This window comes from Furipterus horrens, unplaced genomic scaffold, assembly GCF_987537825.1.
Source record: "Furipterus horrens unplaced genomic scaffold, mFurHor1.1.pri manual_scaffold_2, whole genome shotgun sequence".
Lineage (NCBI taxonomy): Eukaryota > Metazoa > Chordata > Mammalia > Chiroptera > Furipteridae > Furipterus > Furipterus horrens.
The window spans coordinates 56,709,770-56,729,458 of record NW_028327172.1 but is presented as its reverse complement, the minus strand read 5'-3'; the positions used below and the strand labels follow the sequence as shown (position 1 = coordinate 56,729,458).

The following is a 19,689-nucleotide window of genomic DNA, read 5'->3' as shown; positions in this document are numbered from 1 at the left end:
AAGGTATCCCTCCCTATTTTTATTCACTACACATAAATGTGGGACTGCCCTTTCTGCCACCACTGCCTCTCTGCATGTTTCTGCTCTTCCTACCCATCTGGATGAATGTGGCTTCTTTAAATCCTGGTTGTCAGACTTCCAGACAGCTCAATTTTCTGAGAGTTCTAGGTGTTATTTGTTTTGAGGTCTAGTTGTAATTCTTTCTGTGGTTGCACAAGGAGGGAAGGTGTATCTACCTACACCTCAGTCTTGATCAGAAGTTCTAGTCTAAAAAACTTACCATCTTGTTTCCAAGATAGGGCACATACTTAAGGAGAAGACAATACAAGTAATTGAGGTATTTCTTAGTGTGAAATGTATTCAGTATGAAAACTCAGAACTCATTTTTATTGCTAGTTAGCAGATCTTATTTTTAGAGCTACCATACCTAAAACAGACTCCTTCTATCTAGATAGCTTCCTCTAGTCTTTTTCTTGGCTAGGGCCTCTAAATTGTGTATAGCTTCAAGTATGTCCATCCATATTTTTCAGTGGTCAAGCTTGATCAATACTGATAATGTTAAAAATATACACATGCTTAAACCTGTTTTGATCTACCAAATTTGGGGATTGTCTGTGTACACTCAGGAAAATAGAAAACTTTCAGTCTCTTTTTCCTTCTTAAACTCCCAATTTTGCCTGTATCTTTGCTTTTGTTACTCCATTTTGTTATTTTTGCTATTACAAGTATCTATGAAATTCCTAAAGCCTGTTACATAATATAAACATATCATGTAGAAGTTTCATTTTGGAGAGTTTCCTGAATGGTGTTAGTTGCCTAAAGCTTCTTAATATTTTTAAGTTACATCACTAGTTTATATTCATTTATATTTTAATCCAAGTTACACCTGTATATAAAGAATCATATGGCTCTCCAAAGTGTCTTGCCTCCTAACTAGTTTCCCCTTCCCTGAGGCAATCACTATTCAACTGTGAACTGTTCCTTTTGATATTTAGCTCTGTTTCCTTAAATAGCATGCTTAGTATTGCTTGTGTTTCAGATTTAGGCATCATTTTTTGACATTCTGACAGTCCAGCTCCATTCTGATCACTCTGTCCTAACTATTATACAAATGCTCTCTTACTGCCTCCTCATTTCCTAGTGCAGTTTAATTATTGTGACTATTCATAGCTGAAATATGTGGTAAACTGAAAACTTTTATTTTCCTGTGCAACACAGACAAGTTCCACCTCTCAAAGGCAACAGATATTAGTGTTTTATAGATTCCAGAAATATTTTAAATATATACAGACATGTGTTTTTACCTTTGTTTATGTAGAGATAACATGCTATATAGATTAAACTATATATTGAATTTTTTTTGTCATAACAAGCATGTAGAAATTTTTAAGCTAAAATTGGTTTATTTCTGCTCAGAATACCTAATTTGAATCTATATTAGTGAATTTGGAAAGTGAGTAATGTTCACTGGTATATAGCCTACCTCTGAAAAGTCATTCAAGAAAGTTATTTCCTTGACCTTAAAAAGCTTTTGCCAGTTGTTAGAATAACTCATAAACTCGCTTTAGAATCTACTTGCTCAGTCGTCGGCAGCCGTCCGTCTCGAGAGACGATGGTGTAGCTTCTTCAGAGTCTATCTGCACCGCCAAGAATGGCTGTGCAGTCCGACTCGGGAGTGACATGGTATCTGTCTCCTCCCGTGTTGAATCGACATCTTGCGATGACGCTGAAGCTACAGAGCCTGGGCAGGGTAATATGGAGGGTCTGCTGTTGCCCATGCAGCAGACCCCCCCTCTCTTCGCAGCTGAAGGGTCCAAGGGAAAGACGGAGTCGATACAGCTTGGGTTCAGGTGCGCCGCAGGAGTTGCCGGTGTTGACTACAACGTCAAACCGCCTTAGGGACTCCGGCTCCGGATTTTCTGTCGGGGTTTACTCCCTTAGCCTTTCCCCTGAAGAGGTATGCCGCAAGGCAGCGGAGGTTTTTTGGAGTCAGAGTTTTCCTTCTCTGATGTACCCTGACTGGAAGATCGAACCAGCGACACTTAGCTCGCAGGCCGACGCTCAATCCACTGAGCTAAACCAGCCAGGGCAACTTGCTCAGTAGTGCTATAAAATTGAAGATTAGTATAAAGGCAAATCAAGCAAGACAAGCTTGAATATTCCCTTGGCTGAAAGACTTGCTGATGTATTGACTTCATTTCTAGATGGATTTTTATGGCACTTTAGTACATTTAAAAATAATCTTTCCCAGTGATTCAGATGAGTTTGCACCCTGTGTGAATCTCAGAAAAATTATGGTAAATATGGAAGATGTGAGGATTTCTGGAGGGCAGTAGTTGATTTAGTTTCATGTTAGGTTCTGTCAGCCTCAGTTAGTATTATATAATGTCAGCCCAGATTCACTCTCCAACTCCCATCACCCTTCTACTACTGTACTGGCGTGATGTTGAGAAGTGGTGACAGCAGATATCCTTGACTTGAGGGGAATGTTTTTAATGTTTCATCATTACTTTTGATATTTGCTGTAACTTGGTTAAGTAGGAATCAAATTTTTTTTAGTTTCCAAACTTCCAAATGAAATAAAACTATAAAATTACCCAATCAAAAAAACAAAAAGAGGAGAAAAAGAACCTTTAAGGGAAGAAAAGAAAGAGTAAAAATTATTAATAAGAAGGTAAAGTAACCTAAGTACTGTATGCCAGTAATTACATAATTATAGAATTATGAATTCCCTGAGGTAATTTTTTCCCCTCTACCACAAGCCATCACTTTTTGTAAGACAGATTTATTTCTAGTTTGTTCTTAACCCTAAAGATTGTTGTTTTTGAAGACCCAGCTTTTACATAGAGTTCTGTTAGGCTCTGTTATGTGGATGGTCTCTGGACTTGTCTTTTAACCCCTTTGCCTCTCCCAGGGAGTCCCAGGCTTTGACAGCTCCAGCTAAAGGAAAGACAGACCTTAGTGCTCGTCTCAGAATTCCTGCTTTCATATTATTTTGGGGGATTCTGATACTTTCCTAACCTTTTGTTTTCCAGTTTAGTGATACACTTAAAAAGGTAATATTTCATATTTGGATTAGTGTTTTTAGTTTTTTTCAGAGTGACTGTTATTTATATCTCTATATTCTATCAGATATGGATTCCCCCAAAATACAATTTTTTATTAAAGTGAATTTAACATTTAATTTGTTCCTAAGTAATTATCTTTGCATTGTCGTAAATGACTATGATTATTGTACAATGTTACTTTTCATTTGTGGAGTAAAATTTTTCTCCTAAATCAAAAGCTGGTATTTATAGATCCTCTAAGGGTCTATAATTTATTCATCTCACAAAAGCCTCCTAGCTTCTAGCATAGTGCAAGGTATTTGGTATGTATTCTCAGAATACTGACAAAAAAGATAGTACAGTTTTCCTTATTTGATTTTAGTAATCAAACTTTATCTGATTTACTTTTGGTTTTTGTATTTTGTTTCTCTAGATTTACAACACATCATTATCTGAACCACCTCCTCTAGGATATGAAAACGTTTCAGATATTGTGCCACCTTTTAGTGCTTACTCTCCACAAGGAATACCAGAGGTAAAAATCCAATGCAATAAAGTAAAAATAACAATCGGAATCCCCTCATTCATCCAGGCAATAATTAAGCCTCATACATCCAGGTGATAATTAAGGGGATAGTAAAAGGTTTTTTTATACAAGTCAAATTCACCCTTTTTCACATTTAAGGAACTAGAATTTCTGAGTTAGAAAAAGAAATGTTTATTACTTTGTGTTTATAGTTTAAGATAGGATTTACTGCAATGAGATGCATAAATCCAAAATGTACATTTATTGACCTTTGACAAATGCATATATACCTGTGCAATTCAAACCCCATCAACATATGCTATTATTCAAATTCTTTGAAAATTAATCAGTGCTATACAATAGTAAGACATGCAGTATTTTCACACAATGGAAATTACTTGACAATAAAAATGAACACACTTCTGATAAAGGCTAAAACATGAATCTCATGGACTGCTTAGTAAAAGAAACTAGACACAAATGATTACATGCTATACAATCAATAGTGGCAAAACTACTCAATGATGGCAAAAAAAAAAATCAGAAGAATAGCTGTCTGGGATGTGTGGAACTGATTGAGAAGAGGCATAACGGTACTTTTGGAAGTAATGTTAATAGTCTATATGTTGTGTCTAGTTTCTTTTACTAAGCAGTCCATGCAATTCATGTTTTAGCCTTTATCAGAAGTGTGTTCATTTTTATTGTCAAGTAATTTCCATTGTGTGAAAATACTTCATGTCTTACTATTGTATAGCACTGATTAATTTTCAAAAAATTTGAATAATAGTATTGTTACCATTTTCAAATGAAGAAAATGAATGTCCATTTTAGAAAGTTTTATGTGATTTACTCAGTAAAGCACTGTGCATAACAATCATCTAACAATTTATAATCACTCCTGATTCTTGCACAGTATTTTGTTTTTTTAATAAGAAAACTAAATTTGAAAGTGTTGAATATAATTTATTAGTATCTTCTTACAAGTTCTCTCTCCTCCTATAATATTTAACAAGAAGTAAATTCATTTTGGACATATTGAGTTTGAGGTTCCTAGTCTATATTCACAAGAAGTTGATAACTGATAGTTGGGTATATTGAAGTATCACTCAATAGAGAAGTAAGGGCTTGGTCTATTACTGGAAACATCCTGGGTAAAAAAAAAATTGCATTTAAGATTAAATTGATATCATTAGGATTTATATTCAAATGATTTAATATCAGGCAATGCCATATTTTTTAGTAAGGTAAAACAATATATTATTTTTTATTTTCAAATGTGTTTGATTGATTAACTTATTTATAATTTTAAAGTGTCACAAATTTAGAAGATTATTTTTATTGGTTATATAAAATGAATAATTAACATTATACTTAATAATATTATATTAGAAAAACTCTCCCTAAAATTAGCACATAAAAATGTTTGCAGTTATTTAATAATTTTATAATTGAATGAGAAAGATATGAAGAATATAACAATCAGGAATATTGTTTCTTAAATTTTTTAGTTATTTTCTCATATTAGTTTAAATATTGCAAATATCCTGTAGGTTTTACCTATTTTTTCATTACCTATGTTGCCTTTTATTTAAAATTAATATTTAATTTTTATATTGTCTGATATCTTTATGATTATATACTTTGAATCTTCTTTATTAGTTCCCTCCTTCAGTATTTATAGCGATATGTCTATATAAGCAGAATACATATAGAAGAACACTAACACATCTTTATTATAAAAATAGCATTACTATTACCAGATTGGAGTCAAATATATGTGTGTGTGTATGTCTGTGTGTGTGTGTGTATGTACACACAAATAATATATAATAGCAGAGAAGATAAATTTAATTTAAAATAGACATAAAAATAAATTAAATAAAATAGCCATGAAGTATAAAATACACTTTACAAATTTTAGAGTTAAATGAATGTGAACTAGTGAAGAGCAATGAAATTTATTGAGCAGTGATAATATTATGTATAAAGAAACAGATTATATTTCTGGATGGGAAGATAGAATATAATAAGGAGAAAATTATACCCACATTTGTTTGGGAGTAAAAACTATTTGGGGAGTAAAATTCCCCAAATAGTTTTTGAACTTTGATAGAATTATTCTATTCTACTCATAACTTATATTTTTCAAGTGGACTTAATTTCAGATTAATGGGAAGATAGAAAAAGCATGTGATTCTGCATGGGACTTTTGTCTGTGTTCAAATATTAGATGAGTTTGCTGGTTGGCATGCTTCACTGGATCACCTGTAACCCAGCCAGTGGAGTGTTAATTTTCTTTAATTTTGCATGTCTGTATGTATGATTAAGGTATTTCACTGTAAGTAATTTTTCAGTCTTCATCTGAATCCTCTGGAGTGTGACATACTGGGTTTTGCTTTAACTTATTAGAAAATAGCAACTTGACAATGTCCATAAAATATAGTCTAATCTAGGGATCTCAAACTTCAGCATGTATCAAAATAATCTAGAGGTTTTGTAAAACCCAACTTCTAGTCCCTGCCCCCTGAGTTTCCATAGGTGATAAGTGAAGGCTGAGAGTTTTTTTCCAACAAGCTCCCAGGAGCTGTTGATTCTGAGGGTTCAAAAACTATGCTTTAATAACCATTGGTCTTGCCTCTCAATTCTGTCTCTATTGACAAGAGCAGGAAGATGGAAGCATGAAAGAAATAGAAAATTCTAGGCCAACAGTGCAAGATTGTATTAATTCCTAGTCAGAGAACAATGGACAGTATAAATTTTACAATGTCATTGTCTGAAAACAAAGCTTTTTTCTAATTCACAGTGACTTATGTATCCATCACATTTGTTTTCATTTTCAAAATTTAAAACTAATGTCTTCTTCAGTCCCTTTTCTATTATAATTATTTTTGTGAGGATTACAGATTTATCAAAAGATAGCTAAAATTTACAGACATTTAAAGTAGTCTCTCTGAAGTCAGTGATACTAAATAGGGATACATTTCAAGTAAGACACTTACACTAAAACAAAATTTACTGAGCCCTGACTGGTGTGGCTCAGTGGATTGAGCACCAGCCTGTGAACCAAAAGGTTGGAGGTTCGATTCCTGGTCAGGGCACATGCCTGGGTTGTGGGCCAGGTCCCCGGTTGGGGGTGTGTGAGAGACAACCACACATTGGTGTTTCTAACCTTCTCTCATTCCCTGCCACTCTCTATAAATAAATAAATAAAATCTTTTTTTTAAATTACTGAAATAAAATTGGTTAATTACTATGTATTCACAGTTACAGTAAGAGTGAACTCCAAAGTGGGTTAACAATTTTAAATAAGACATCCCTGACCAATTAACTCTGATGGTTAGAGCATTGTCTGGATTCGCCAAGGTTGCAGGTTTCATCCCTGGTCAGGGCACATACAAGAATCAGCCAATAAATGCATAAATAAGTGGAACAACAAATTCTCTTTCTCTCGCTCTCTTCCTCTCTCTCTCAAATCAATACACTAAAAAAAATGATAAATCAGACATACAGTACTACAATTAATAGTGCATTAACATTGCATTGGTTTTAGGAAGAGGTAAAACAGCTAAAAGTAATCCTTTCACTGAAGCAAATATTCAAATGTCACCTTCTCACTAGACTTTCATCTTCTTATTTAAAATTGTCCCATCTGAGTACCAGTTCACTGTTTGCCTACTCTATTTAATCTTTTAAAAAATTTTTCTACAGCACTTACCACCTTTTTAATATACTCTGTAATTTACTTAGTTATTAAATTTATTGCTTATTATCATGTCTCTGCTTTCCACATGAATATAAGTTTCTTCAAGGACAAGGATTTGGTATATTAATAATTCCTAGAACACTGCTGGAAACATAATAAAATAATATAACTTTAATAAATTTGTCAAATCTTAGAATCAGTTTGGAGACAACTTTATTTTAGTATCTGTTATAAATTTGTTGTGCACATGTTATGAGAAATGTAATTAAAGAAGGAAACAATAACCAAAATAAAACTATAGGATGTTAAAAATCATCCAGGATAGGGGCTTCAAGCTAGGATGTATGAAGACTTTTTAGAGGCAGGTATGACCAATTTAAAGAGATGAGTTGCATCATCTATTTCTCAGTGTCTTCTCTAATGGAACTGAGAACTAGCCTGTGGTGAGGCCCTGCTCGTAGTCTGTCCCCACCTCCTTATATATAGTCATTTTTTCTCTTACTTTATGAATGACAGGCATCACCCATCCACCCTCAAACAATATAAAGCTTATTTCTGAGTTGTAAAAAATCAAAGAGATGATAGTGAAAGATTCTAACAGCTGGGTAACAAATGATTTGGCAAATCAAGGGACTTCTGGCCAAGATGGCAACCTAGACAGACATGCTGCATCTCTCTCCACAGCTAAGAAGAAATATAACTACCTCAAAACTAGAGATGACCAGAAGTTCCAGGAAATCGAGCTGCATGGAAGTCCAACAAACAAAGATATGAAGAAGAAATACTCATCCAGACAGTGAAGAGGGGTGGAGCCGGGGCAGAGAGGATGAGATGTGGTGGTGGCAGCAGAAGTAGAAGTGGCAGTGGCAGTCCAGTGGAAAGCACAGTCACACATTTTAAAAAATTGGGAGAGACACCTGGGGAGCACTCCCAGCATCAGACCAGACCTCACAGCACACAGTCCCAGCACCGGGGAAAATAAAGCCTCATTGCTTCTGACTGTGCAAACCAGTGGGGATTGGGGTGGAGGAAGAAATTGCCAACCTCTCAGCAGACTCCGCTTGTTTAAAGGGCCCCCACAGACCTAGGACATCCACAGACCCACCCACGCTGGAAATGACGGCCAGGGCAACAGCTAGAAAGGCGCCAGTCCTTTACAGAAGTGGGAGAGGTGCCTGGAAAAGGGGCGAGTGCTGAGCAAGAGGCATTGTTCCCTCTCGGATCTGTCCCCCATATACAGCGCCACAACATGGTGAAATGGGTCACCCTGTACTGATGAATATCTAAGGCTCTGCCCCTTACAATGTAATAGGTGCAACAGCTCTACCTAAGACATAGAGGCAAACAAACACAGGAGCCTGTCAAGTTTAGGGGACAGAGAAGTATGGCTCAAAAGAGAAAATGGATCAAGGTTCCAGTGGGAGAACTAAGCAACGAGGGGATAGCCAACCTAACAAACAAGGAGATAGCCAACCTAACAGATGCAGAATTCAAAACACTGATGATAAAGATGCTCATGGACTTGAAAGATATGCTTAAGTATGGCAAACGCATAAGGGAAGAAGTGAAAGCTATGCTAAATGAAACAAAGGAAAATCCACACAAAACCAGTGGTGAAGGGAAGGAAACCAGGATTCAATTCAATGATTTGGAACATAAGGAAGAAAAAAACAGCCAATCAGTATAGAATGAGGAAACAAGAACTGAAAAAAATGAGGAGAGGCTTGGGAACTTCTGGGACAACTTGAAATGTGCAAACATCTGAACCATAGGGATGCCAGAAGGAGAAGAGGAAGAGCAAGAAATGGAAAACTTATGTGAGAAAATAATGAAGGAAAACCCCAAATTTGACAAAGGAAATAGACATAGAAGTTCAGGAGGCACAGAGAGTTCCAAACAAGCTAGACCCAAAGAGGACCACACCAAGACACATCATAATTAAAATGCCAAAGGTTAAAGAGAGAATCTTAAAAGCAGCAAGAGAAAAACAGAGAGTTACCTACAAAGGGGTGCCTATAAGACTATCAGCTGATTTCTCAAAAGAAGCTTTTCTGGCAAGAAGGGGCTGGCTGGCAAGAAGTATTCAAGGTGATGAAAAGCAAGGACTTACAATCAAGATTACTCTAGCCAGCAAAGCTATCATTTAGAATGGAAGAGCAGATAAAGTGCTTCCCAGACAAGGTAAAACTAAAGGAGCTTATCACCATCAAGCTATTATTACAGTCGTCGTCGGCAGCCGTCCGTCTCGAGAGACGATGGTGTAGCTTCTTAAGAGTCTATCTGCACCGCCGAGAATGGTTGTGCAGTCCGACTCGGGAGTGACACGGTATCTGTCTCCTCCCGTGTTGAATCGACATCTTGCGATGACGCTGGAGTGTCCTCTCCAGTGAAGCTGAAGCTACAGAGCCTGGGCAGGGTGATATGGAGGGTCTGCTGTTGCCCATGCAGCAGACCCCCCCTCTCTTCGCAGCTGAAGGGTCCAAGGGAAAGACGGAGTCAATACAGCTTGGCTTCAGGTGCGCCGCAGGAGTTGCCGGTGTTGACTACAACGTCAAACCGCCTTAGGGACTCCGGCTCCAGATTTTCTGTCGGGGTTTACTCCCTTAGCCTTTCCCCTGAAGAGGTATGCCGCAAGGCAGCGGAGGGTATTTTTTTTTTGGAGTCAGAGTTTTCCTTCTCTGATGTGCCCTGACTGGAAGATCGAACCAGCGACACTTAGCTCGCAGGCCGATGCTCAGTCCACTGAGCCAAACCAGCCAGGACGATATTATTACAGTATTCCCTCACTTATCGCGGTTATTACATTCTAGACCCCCCACCCCCCACCCCGTGATAGGTGAAAATCCGCAAAGTAGGAACCTTACATTTATTTTAGTATTTACAGTATATATATATATATATATATATATATATATATATATATATATATATATTTTTTTTAAGGCTTTATAAACCCTTCCCACACACTTATAAGCCATTCCCAGTCCCTTATGTTCTTAAACATATTCTACACTCTTAAACCTACGTAACTTTAACAACATACATATACAGTACCACAAAATCCTGTGTTATAGCGAAAAAATCCACAATTAATAATTAAATATAATATTTTTTAAAATACTGCTATACAGTGAGGCTGTGATAAATGAACCGCAATATAGAGAGGGACTACTGTATATGAAATGTCAAAGGGACTTACTTAAGAAAAAGAAGATCAAAATTATGAACATTAAAATGACAACAAACTCACAACTATCAACAACTGAATCTAAAAAATAAAAACAAAACTCAGCTAAGCAAACCAGAATAGGAACAGAATCATAGGTGTGGGGATCATTTGGAGGGTTATCAGCTGGAAGAGGGAAGGGGGGGGAAATGGGAAATAGTGAAGGGATTAAAAAGCACAATTGTTTGGTACAAAATACACATAGGGAAGTTATGAATAATATAGGAAAGGGTGAAGCTAAAGAACTTATATGCACAACCCATGGACATGAACTAAGGGGGGTGGGATTGCTGGAGGAAAGGGGAGTACTGGGCAGAGGGGATAAAGGTAAAAAATTGCAATACTGTAACAACATAATCAATAAAATATACTTAAAAAAAAGTGAACAGAACTGATGCTAAGTCCTGTCTCATTGTAGCAATAATCTATTCATTCACAAATCGATGACCTAATTTTTTAACATTTCATAGCATTAAGAGATATATTTCAAGTACAATTTTATGCTTAAGTATTATTTATAAAAATGTGTAATAAAGTTGTTAGACTCATATGGATCCTACCAATAATAATAGCTTACTTCTGAAGGATTTTCATAGCACATATAACCTGTCACAGAAAATGCATATTTTTGAAAGTTCAGTTTATATATTCTTAATCAAGGAGAGATTGACAGTGATTAATAAAAGACTGTCAAGCATACCCAGAAACTGAAATGGAATTTAATATGCTAGATGTCAATGAAGGAGTGTGTTCTTGGGATCTATATTTTCAGCAAGAAGGGGAACGAAGCTGGATTATGCAGAGGGAGAGGTTTTGTCTCAATGTCAGCTCAGGGACACCCTCAGCTGACCCAAGGGGCATCTCTGGAGTCAGAGTTGCCTGTCAGAATGGTGCTAGGTTAGACTAATCAGTCACTGAATGTGTGGCATCCTAAAAAGGGACATGACTTTGAGCAAGGGGCTGTCTGTAGCTGACCTTGAGCAAGGGGCTGCTGATGGAAGTCTGTCTACAGAGAGCCTTCCCTGCAGCTGCAGCAAGAGCCTCTCAGTGAAGGAAAATCTGAGCAGCAGTGTCCAGCACAAATATATTTTACTTTAGAGTAGAGTGTTTTGGGGAAAGAGGAACAGAATACAAGTTCAAGGGAAAAAAAGTAATGATAAAATTCTAACTAAAGAGAAGAGTGTATTCCTGTATTTTTTAAACGATGGTGTTGAATAGTAAATCATACTAGTATTCAAATTCCTTTGGACACATAAAAGGTGAAGTAAAATTGCTTCAAAAGCATTAATACTTATAATATGCTAGAAATTGCCTTATTTGCAGCTCCTTAAAGCTATGATAAAAATTTTTAGATTTCAACTTAAAAATAGTGCTTTCCAAAATCAGTTTAGGGAGTAGGTGAGCAAAAGATGTTTGAAGAATGTTGACCTAATCTAACAGGACATTTTACAAAGGAAAGTACAGTCATATGCCACTGGGGATAGGTTCTGAGAAGGGCATTATTAGGTGATTCCATCATTGTGTGAACATCATCAAGGCACTTGCACGAACCTAGACAGTAGAGCCTCCTACACACCTAGGCTGTATGGTATGCCTCTGTTGTATATGACATGCCTTGTGGACCGAAATGTCATTATGTGGCATGTGACTGTGTTGAAACTCAGAGATCTTATAAGACTTGCACATAATCATACTAATGATATGAAACCAGACCTGAAAAGCAGTGATATTTTCTGAACTTTCTTCTTTACCTAGTGGTTGGGAAGACCCAATTAGCTACTATTTATAAAGGTACTTCAAAGAGAATAAAGCTCTCCTCAGGGGCTTCTTACTCTAGGGCTCCTGGACCTCTTCAAATTTCATGCAGCAATGTATATATTTATATATATTTTCCCCCCTGGGCGTGCTTTTACAGCTTTATAGCCACCATAGAGACATAAATTCCTATGTGTCTAACCCAGCTAATTGCCTTGTGGATTAAAGTTTATTTCTCCCTGAATCCCTTATCTGAGGCTCATGCTTTTCTGACCCTGTTGTATGCTCTTGCCTCTTCCCTATTTCAAAGGCATAAACATTCCCCATGCAGAGAAATCTCCTTGTGTTCAGTTTTAGTTGTGCTAAATCATTTGTGATCTCAACAGGGTGATCTAGTGTATGTTAATTATGCACGAACTGAAGACTTCTTTAAACTGGAGCGGGATATGAAAATCAATTGCTATGGGAAGATTGTGATTGCCAGATATGGGAAAATTTTTAGAGGAAATAAGGTAAAAATCCTCTCTTTTTTTCTCCACAACTATAAAGTTACACTGTATCTTATATGTGTAAAATGATATCCTTAAAACTTTGTGAGGACTGTGAATGATCCTCTCATGTTCTGTAACTCGCCACCTTATAAGGAGGACACCTCTATTAGCTTATAGACAGGGGTTGTAAATTTGGTCATTGCCACATGGTCATTGCAATAGATCAGGGAGAATACAGCAGGTTTTTTCCATACCTACAAATTATGCCTGGGGTCTACAAAAAAACTATGCATTGAATTTGTTGTTAACCTTGATTCAGTAGATATTTTTTGAAATATTAACTTTGAAAATATTTACTACATTAAATTTTAATATGAATTGTTATAAGTAATGAGAAATCAATTTATACATATATAGCAGTTTTTAAAGTTTTTATCATTTGATTTGTTTATATTTACATATATACATATATATGTATATATATATATATATATATATATATGTATATATATATTTCTCCTTCATAGGAAATTAAACTTCAGAAATATTCCCTTTCAACCACAGAAAAAATGGGAATCTGGCCTGCTTATTATGCTTCTAGACTAGTGGAAGGAAACAGGAAGTGCTTGCTACCACTAATGTGTGCATTTTCCACATAGTGCTGCTCTGAGGACTGACTCTTTAGAGCTTGTAGCAGAAAAAAAAATGTCAGTTCTCTGTTGAGATATCATTTGTTGTAGGCCTAATGATAAAAGACTAAAGATAAAACATTTGATTACTTATTTAAGGATAATTTTGAGAATTGATATAACCAAATTTGAAACAACCAACCAACCTTAAGGAAGAGAGACATTGCATTTTACAGGTTAAAAATGCCCAGCTGGCGGGGGCCAAAGGAGTCATTCTGTACTCGGACCCTGCTGATTACTTTGCTCCTGGGGTGGCATCCTATCCAGATGGTTGGAATCTTCCTGGAGGTGGTGTCCAGCGTGGAAATATCTTAAATCTTAATGGGGCAGGAGACCCTCTCACACCTGGTTACCCAGCAAATGGTGAGTGATCAGGCCCTAATTATCACAGGAAACTTAACATTTTAAGTGATTTTTATTAAAGGACTTTTTATTGACAACAAAGTATGTCTTTTTCGTATTCTCTTCGCATCTAAGAAATAAAGAGTTCTCTTTTAAAAATAAAGAGTTTTGAACTCTGAAAATTATTGATTCAAGCCCCTTATCCCTTGTTTGGAACCCTGGGTCTGATGGGTTTTGTAATTTAGACATTTTCAGGTATTTAAAAGTAATATGGTGCATATACTATACCATACATTATGTAACACTCACATAGAGGCTAGGACAATACAGGAGAAAAGCATATAAATATCTTTGCAGCAAAACATATGAGTAATTATACTAAGCTGGGTTAAAGAAGTAGTATAAGTAGCCTTGTGTCTGCTTAAGTCAGATTTTGCTGTTAAATGAGTTTACATCAAATCAGGTTTTGTTGCCGAGTAAATGTCCTCTAAATTTGTGGTTTTCATGGTTTTGGAATTTCATGGCTGTGGATAAGAGATAGTAGAACAGAAGGTCTATCAAACCCTGAAATGGGACATTTAGAATATAGAGTCCAGAAAATGCTTATAGTATCTTTGCTATATAAAGACAATAGTGATAACTTTTAAGGAGTGTCTCCTAAATGCCAGCTCTTTAAACTAGGTAGTATTATTAACAATCCTTTAAACTAGGTAGTATTTTTATCTCTTTTTGACAGAGGTGGAAAATGAGGTTAGAAGTAAACAATCTGCCCCAGATTATCATACCACTAAATGAGGAGTTGAAATTCAAAGTCAGGCAGTCTGGCTCCAGAGTCCACATGCTTGTCTTACGCTGAAATAGTTCCCTGTTAAACTGTAGATCATTAACAAAGGGAGCTAATTTATTTGAATGTGCTTAGCTATTTGATGACATTTACAAAAATCTGTGATCATTTAGTTTGTGTTGGTTAAAACTAACTGAGGTGTATAACTTGGATGAAATAGGCTGCCAAATTATCTGTGACATTTCCATATTAATTCTTTATCTGGTTTTTTTTTTTTTTAATCAAATTGTGGATTCCTCCAAACTTATGTACTCTGGCCTTGTAAATCTTTTTGCAACATGGTACATTGTCATAGATTATTTTTTTAAGCAATACATATTACTCTACAATAATCACATAAATATACCTAGACTGACTTCTCCTCTTTTACTCCCAAGTTTTTATAAAATTATATTTTATTGATAATGCTATTACAATTGTCCTGATTTTTCCCACTTTGCCCCACCGCCCCCCACCCAGTACACCCCAATCCCTCAGGTAATACCCCACCATTGTTTGTGTCCATGGGTCACGCATATAAGTCTTTGGCTACTTCATTTCCTATACTGTACTTTACATCACCACGGCTATTCCATAACTACCTATTTGTACTTCTTAATCCCTTCATGTCTTCATCCATTCCCCCACAATCCCCTCCCATCTGGCAACCATCAAAATGCTCTCCATATCCATGATTCTGTCTCTTTTGGTTTCCTTATTTTGTTTTTTAGATTCAATTGTTGATAGATATGTGTTTCTTGCCATTTTCTTGTTCCTAGTTTTGATCTTCTTTTACTTAAATAAGTCCCTTCAACATTTCATATAACAATAATTTGGTGCTGATGAACTCCTTTAGATTTTTCTTGTCTGGGAAACACTTTATCTGCCCTTTGAGTCTAAATGATAGCTTTCCTGGGTAGAGCAATCTTGGCTGTAGGCCCCTGCTTTTCATGACTGAATATTTCTTGTCAGTCCCTTCTAGCCTGCAAAGTTTCTTTTGAGAAATCCGCTGACAGTCTTATGAGAAACTCCTTTGTAGGTAACTAATTGCTTGTCTCCTGCTGCTTTTAAGATTCTTTATCTTTAACCTTTGGCATTTTAATTATGATGTGTGTTGGAGTGGACCTCTTTGGGTCCAACTTGTTTGGGACTCTGTGCTTCCTGGATTTGCATGTCTGTTTTCTTCACCAAATTAGGGAAGTTTTCTTTCACTATTTTTTCAAATAAATTTCCAACTTCTTACTCTTTCTCTTCTTCTGGCACCCCTATAATGCAAATGTTGGGTGTCTTGAAGTTGTCCCAGAGGCTGCTCATGTTTTTGGATTCTTTTTTCTTCTTGTTATTCTGATCGGTTGTTTTTTGGTTCCTTATGTTCCAAATCATTGATTTGATTCTTGGGTTCACCCACTCTGCTGTTGTTTCTCTATAAATTGTTCTTTATTCCAATTAGTGTATCCTTCATTTCTGACTGGATCTTTTTTATACTGCTGAGGTCCTCGCTACTTCTTTGAGCATCCTTATAAGCGTTTTGAGTTCTGCATCTGATGGATTGCTTATCTTCATTTTGTTTCACTCTTTTTCTGGCGTTTTGATCTGTTCTTTTATTTGGGCCATGTTTTTTGTCTGCTGGTTTTGGCAGCCTCCCTGTGTTTGTTTCTATGTATTAGGTAGAGCTGCTTTGATTCCATGTCTTGGTACTGTGGCTTAAAGTAGTAGGCGTCCTATAGGTCCCAGTGGCACAGCCTCCTCTATCACCCAAGCTGGGTACTTGAGGTACATTCTTTGTGTGGGCTGAGTACACGTTCCTCTTGTAGTTGAGCCTTGGTTGCTGTTGGCAGATCAATGCGAGGGATTTACCCAGGCCCGTCAGCTGCAAGGACTAGCGGTGTCCACTGATCACCAGCTTCCACCCCCATGGATGATCAGCTGTGTAGGAACAGGGTGCTGGTGTTCTGATGTGATCTGTAGCTGCCCACTGGGTATGTAGGCTTTGGGGATTCCTGGGTGGTGCAGGCCAAGGTCAGCCCCTATATATGTTTTGCCTGGGGCACCCTGCCTGAGCTATAAAGCAATCTGAGGTGGCTGCTACTTGTGCTGGGCTTGGAGATTCCTAGGTGAAGTCAAATTGTGAATCTAAGCTGGCTACTGCTAGTGCCAGGCCTGGTGCTCACTGAAGCCAGCCGTTGCTTGTTTGGTAGGATTTAGAAAATTGTGGAGCATGAGCCAAGATTAGCAATTCAAATGGAAAAACAGCTTGGGTGGTCCTGTAATTTGGGTGGGACAGAGCCTCTGGGGATCTCCAAGGCAGGTCAAACAGTGTTAGCCAGGTTGATGGAGTCTCAGATATGGTACCAGCTTGCTGGCCCTGTGAGAGGAAGGTTTAGAAAAGGGGCAATGGCCTCTTCTCCCCTTGATGCCAGACACTTCAGTTTCTCCCCACTGGTGCTTTTCAAGCTGCTACCCTGGTGCTGGAGCTCAGAGGGAGTGAGTCTGAGTAGGTGAGGCCATGTGTGGGTTCTTTAAGAGGAACTGCTTAGGGCTCCAGCAATTTCTTCCACCGACTCATTTTCCACTGGTTTTTGCAACCAGAAGTTGTGGGGACTTATCTTCCTGGCACTGGAGCCCTGGGCTGGGGTGCCTGGTGTGGGGATGGGACTCCTTCATCTCAAAATATTCCTCCCAATTTTTAATCCACCGCATGTGGGTGTGGAACCAGCATGTTCCAAGTCTTCGCTCCTTCTGCTAGTCTGGATGGATGTGGTTTCTTTAATTCTGTTGTTGGACTTCCATTCAACTTGATTTCTGACAGTTTAAGTGATGGTTTTTCTACATTTTAGTTGTAATTTTGATGTGGCTGTGCAAGGAGGTGAGCCATGTCTACCTATGCCTCCATCTTGACAGGAAGTCCTCCCAAGTTTTTTTTTTAATGCAACTTCTCCCAAGCTCTGTTAGATATGCAAAGCTAAAATTATGAACATAAAATAAGATTAACTGGAATATTTCTGTTGATTAGCCTCTAATTTAAATGCTGGCATTTTAGGAAGAAAAATAATGTTATCCCTATGGGGCTTACATTTATTGAATTCCTTTTAGTGCCCTATTCTTTAATTTTTTTTTACTATTTATTATGGAACCGGTCAAACATACATAGTATATATATAATGTGTTATACATAGTATATGTAACATCACATAATGTATAATGCATGATAGAGACATTTTGTTAATCTTACTTCACTTGTTCATTCCTTATTTATTTTTTATTGTTATTACTCTAGAGAATTTTAAAACAAATTTTACCTAACATATCATTGTCATTTTGCCCATAAAAAGAAAGGGCTTTTGAAATCATTTGAGGTTCTTAGTAGATAATTTAAAAATTTTAAGAAAAAATACAAAATAATTGTTTCTTTTTTAATCTAAAAGAAATGACAGGATATATGTTTTTATTTTGAAGTTTACATGCACTAAAATTCACAGATCTTAAGGGTTCTGTTCAGTAAATATTTAAAGATGCATACAAGCCTTGACTGGTGTGGCTCAGTTGGTTGGATGTCGTATTGCAAAGCAAAAGGTCGCCATCAGTTCAATTCCAGGTCAGGTCACATGCCTGGGTTGCAGGTTTGGTCCCTAGTCAAGACATGTGTGTGCCCGGTCAGGATTTCTCTCCCTTTCTTTCTCCCTCCCTTCCATGTCTCTAAAAAAATAAATAAAACCTTTAAAAATTTTTGTTAAAAATGCATATATTTATGTTACTCAATATAAAATATAGGACATTTCCATGAGTTCAGAAAGTTCTCTTGTGCTCCTTTCTGACCTGGTTTCACCACCTGTCAGAAACAACTACTTTCTGGTGTCTGTCACCATAGATTAGTTTGCCTGGTTTTGAACTTAATATAAAATGCATCACACAGTATGTATTCTTTTGTGCCTTGCTTCTTCCACTCATTATAATGTTTTGAGCTTTATCCATGTTATTGTGTGTATTAACAATTTGTTCCTTTTAATTACTGAGTAGTATTCTATTGTGGGACTGTACTACAGATTATTCATTCTGTTGAAAGACACCTGGACTATGTATGTCCAGTATTTGACTAACACAAATAGGGCTGTTATGAGCAATATATATAGGTCTTTTTGTAGATGTTTTCATCTTTTGGGGATATAGACCGAGGAGCAGAATTGCTTGCCATAGTGTGCATTTCTGGTTAACATTGCTTTTCAAAAGAGTTATCCAAAGTGACTGTATAATCATACTCTCTCACAAGAAATGTAGGAGAGTTTCAGTCACTCCACATTCTTGCTAACATTTGAAATTGTCTATCTTTTTATTTTACCAATTCTAGTAGATATAATATGAAAATATGTTTAACATGACTTACAGAAAATATTTTGAAAAGGACCAAATTTTAGAAGAGTGTTTAACTTTTTTTCAGAATATGCTTATAGACGTGAAATCCCAGAGGCTGTTGGTATTCCAAGTATTCCTGTTCATCCGATTGGGTACCAAGATGCACAGAAGCTCCTGGAGTAAGTTTGTAAGAAACAGAGATGGCGTGATTCTCTTTATTGGCGGTCTGCAACTTTTATGTTTGTCTTTATTATTTGATATTGAAATTCTCTGAGGTGGGTGAAGCATCAAATTTTATCACCATCTTATAGAATAGTGGTTCTTTTCTAGAATTTACATATTGGTATGTAGTGTGTGACAGCCATGAAAATGAGCCTTTCAAATTCCCAAATGCAGGAAACACAATTGATTAATTGCTGCAGCCACTGCTTTGAAATGCATCACCTGTTTGTGTCAAGGCCACGCTTCCCACAGGTACTCCCAGTCAGTGACTGAGTATGTCAGGAATACTAAACCAAGCCAGTTATGGAAAGCACAGGACTCTTCTGATGGGAAATTTTGGCTCAGTGCTCTCTGACATCCTTGCTCAACTTGATGCTACCACCCAGCACTCTTTTCTTCCTTTCCTTTCTCTTTACCCCATACCAGACCTGCATGACAGTTTGGTGGCTTTCTCAGCCTGCCCTACATCTCTTGCTATTTTCCTCATGGGTATTTTTGCTAATGAATCTCTTACT

General features: G+C 36.9%; 1 protein-coding gene across 1 annotated transcript in view; it reads left to right on the top strand.

Moving 5' to 3' along the window:
- The window catches only part of FOLH1 (folate hydrolase 1), a 65,301-nt gene that overhangs the window by 15,210 nt on the left and 30,402 nt on the right, over nucleotides 1–19,689 (top strand). The window contains exons 4-7 of the mRNA XM_090267799.1: nucleotides 3,481–3,582; nucleotides 12,644–12,769; nucleotides 13,614–13,800; nucleotides 19,038–19,131. Coding sequence (XP_090123925.1) covers nucleotides 3,481–3,582; nucleotides 12,644–12,769; nucleotides 13,614–13,800; nucleotides 19,038–19,131 — 509 coding nt within the window. The remainder of the gene's footprint in view (nucleotides 1–3,480; nucleotides 3,583–12,643; nucleotides 12,770–13,613; nucleotides 13,801–19,037; nucleotides 19,132–19,689) is intronic.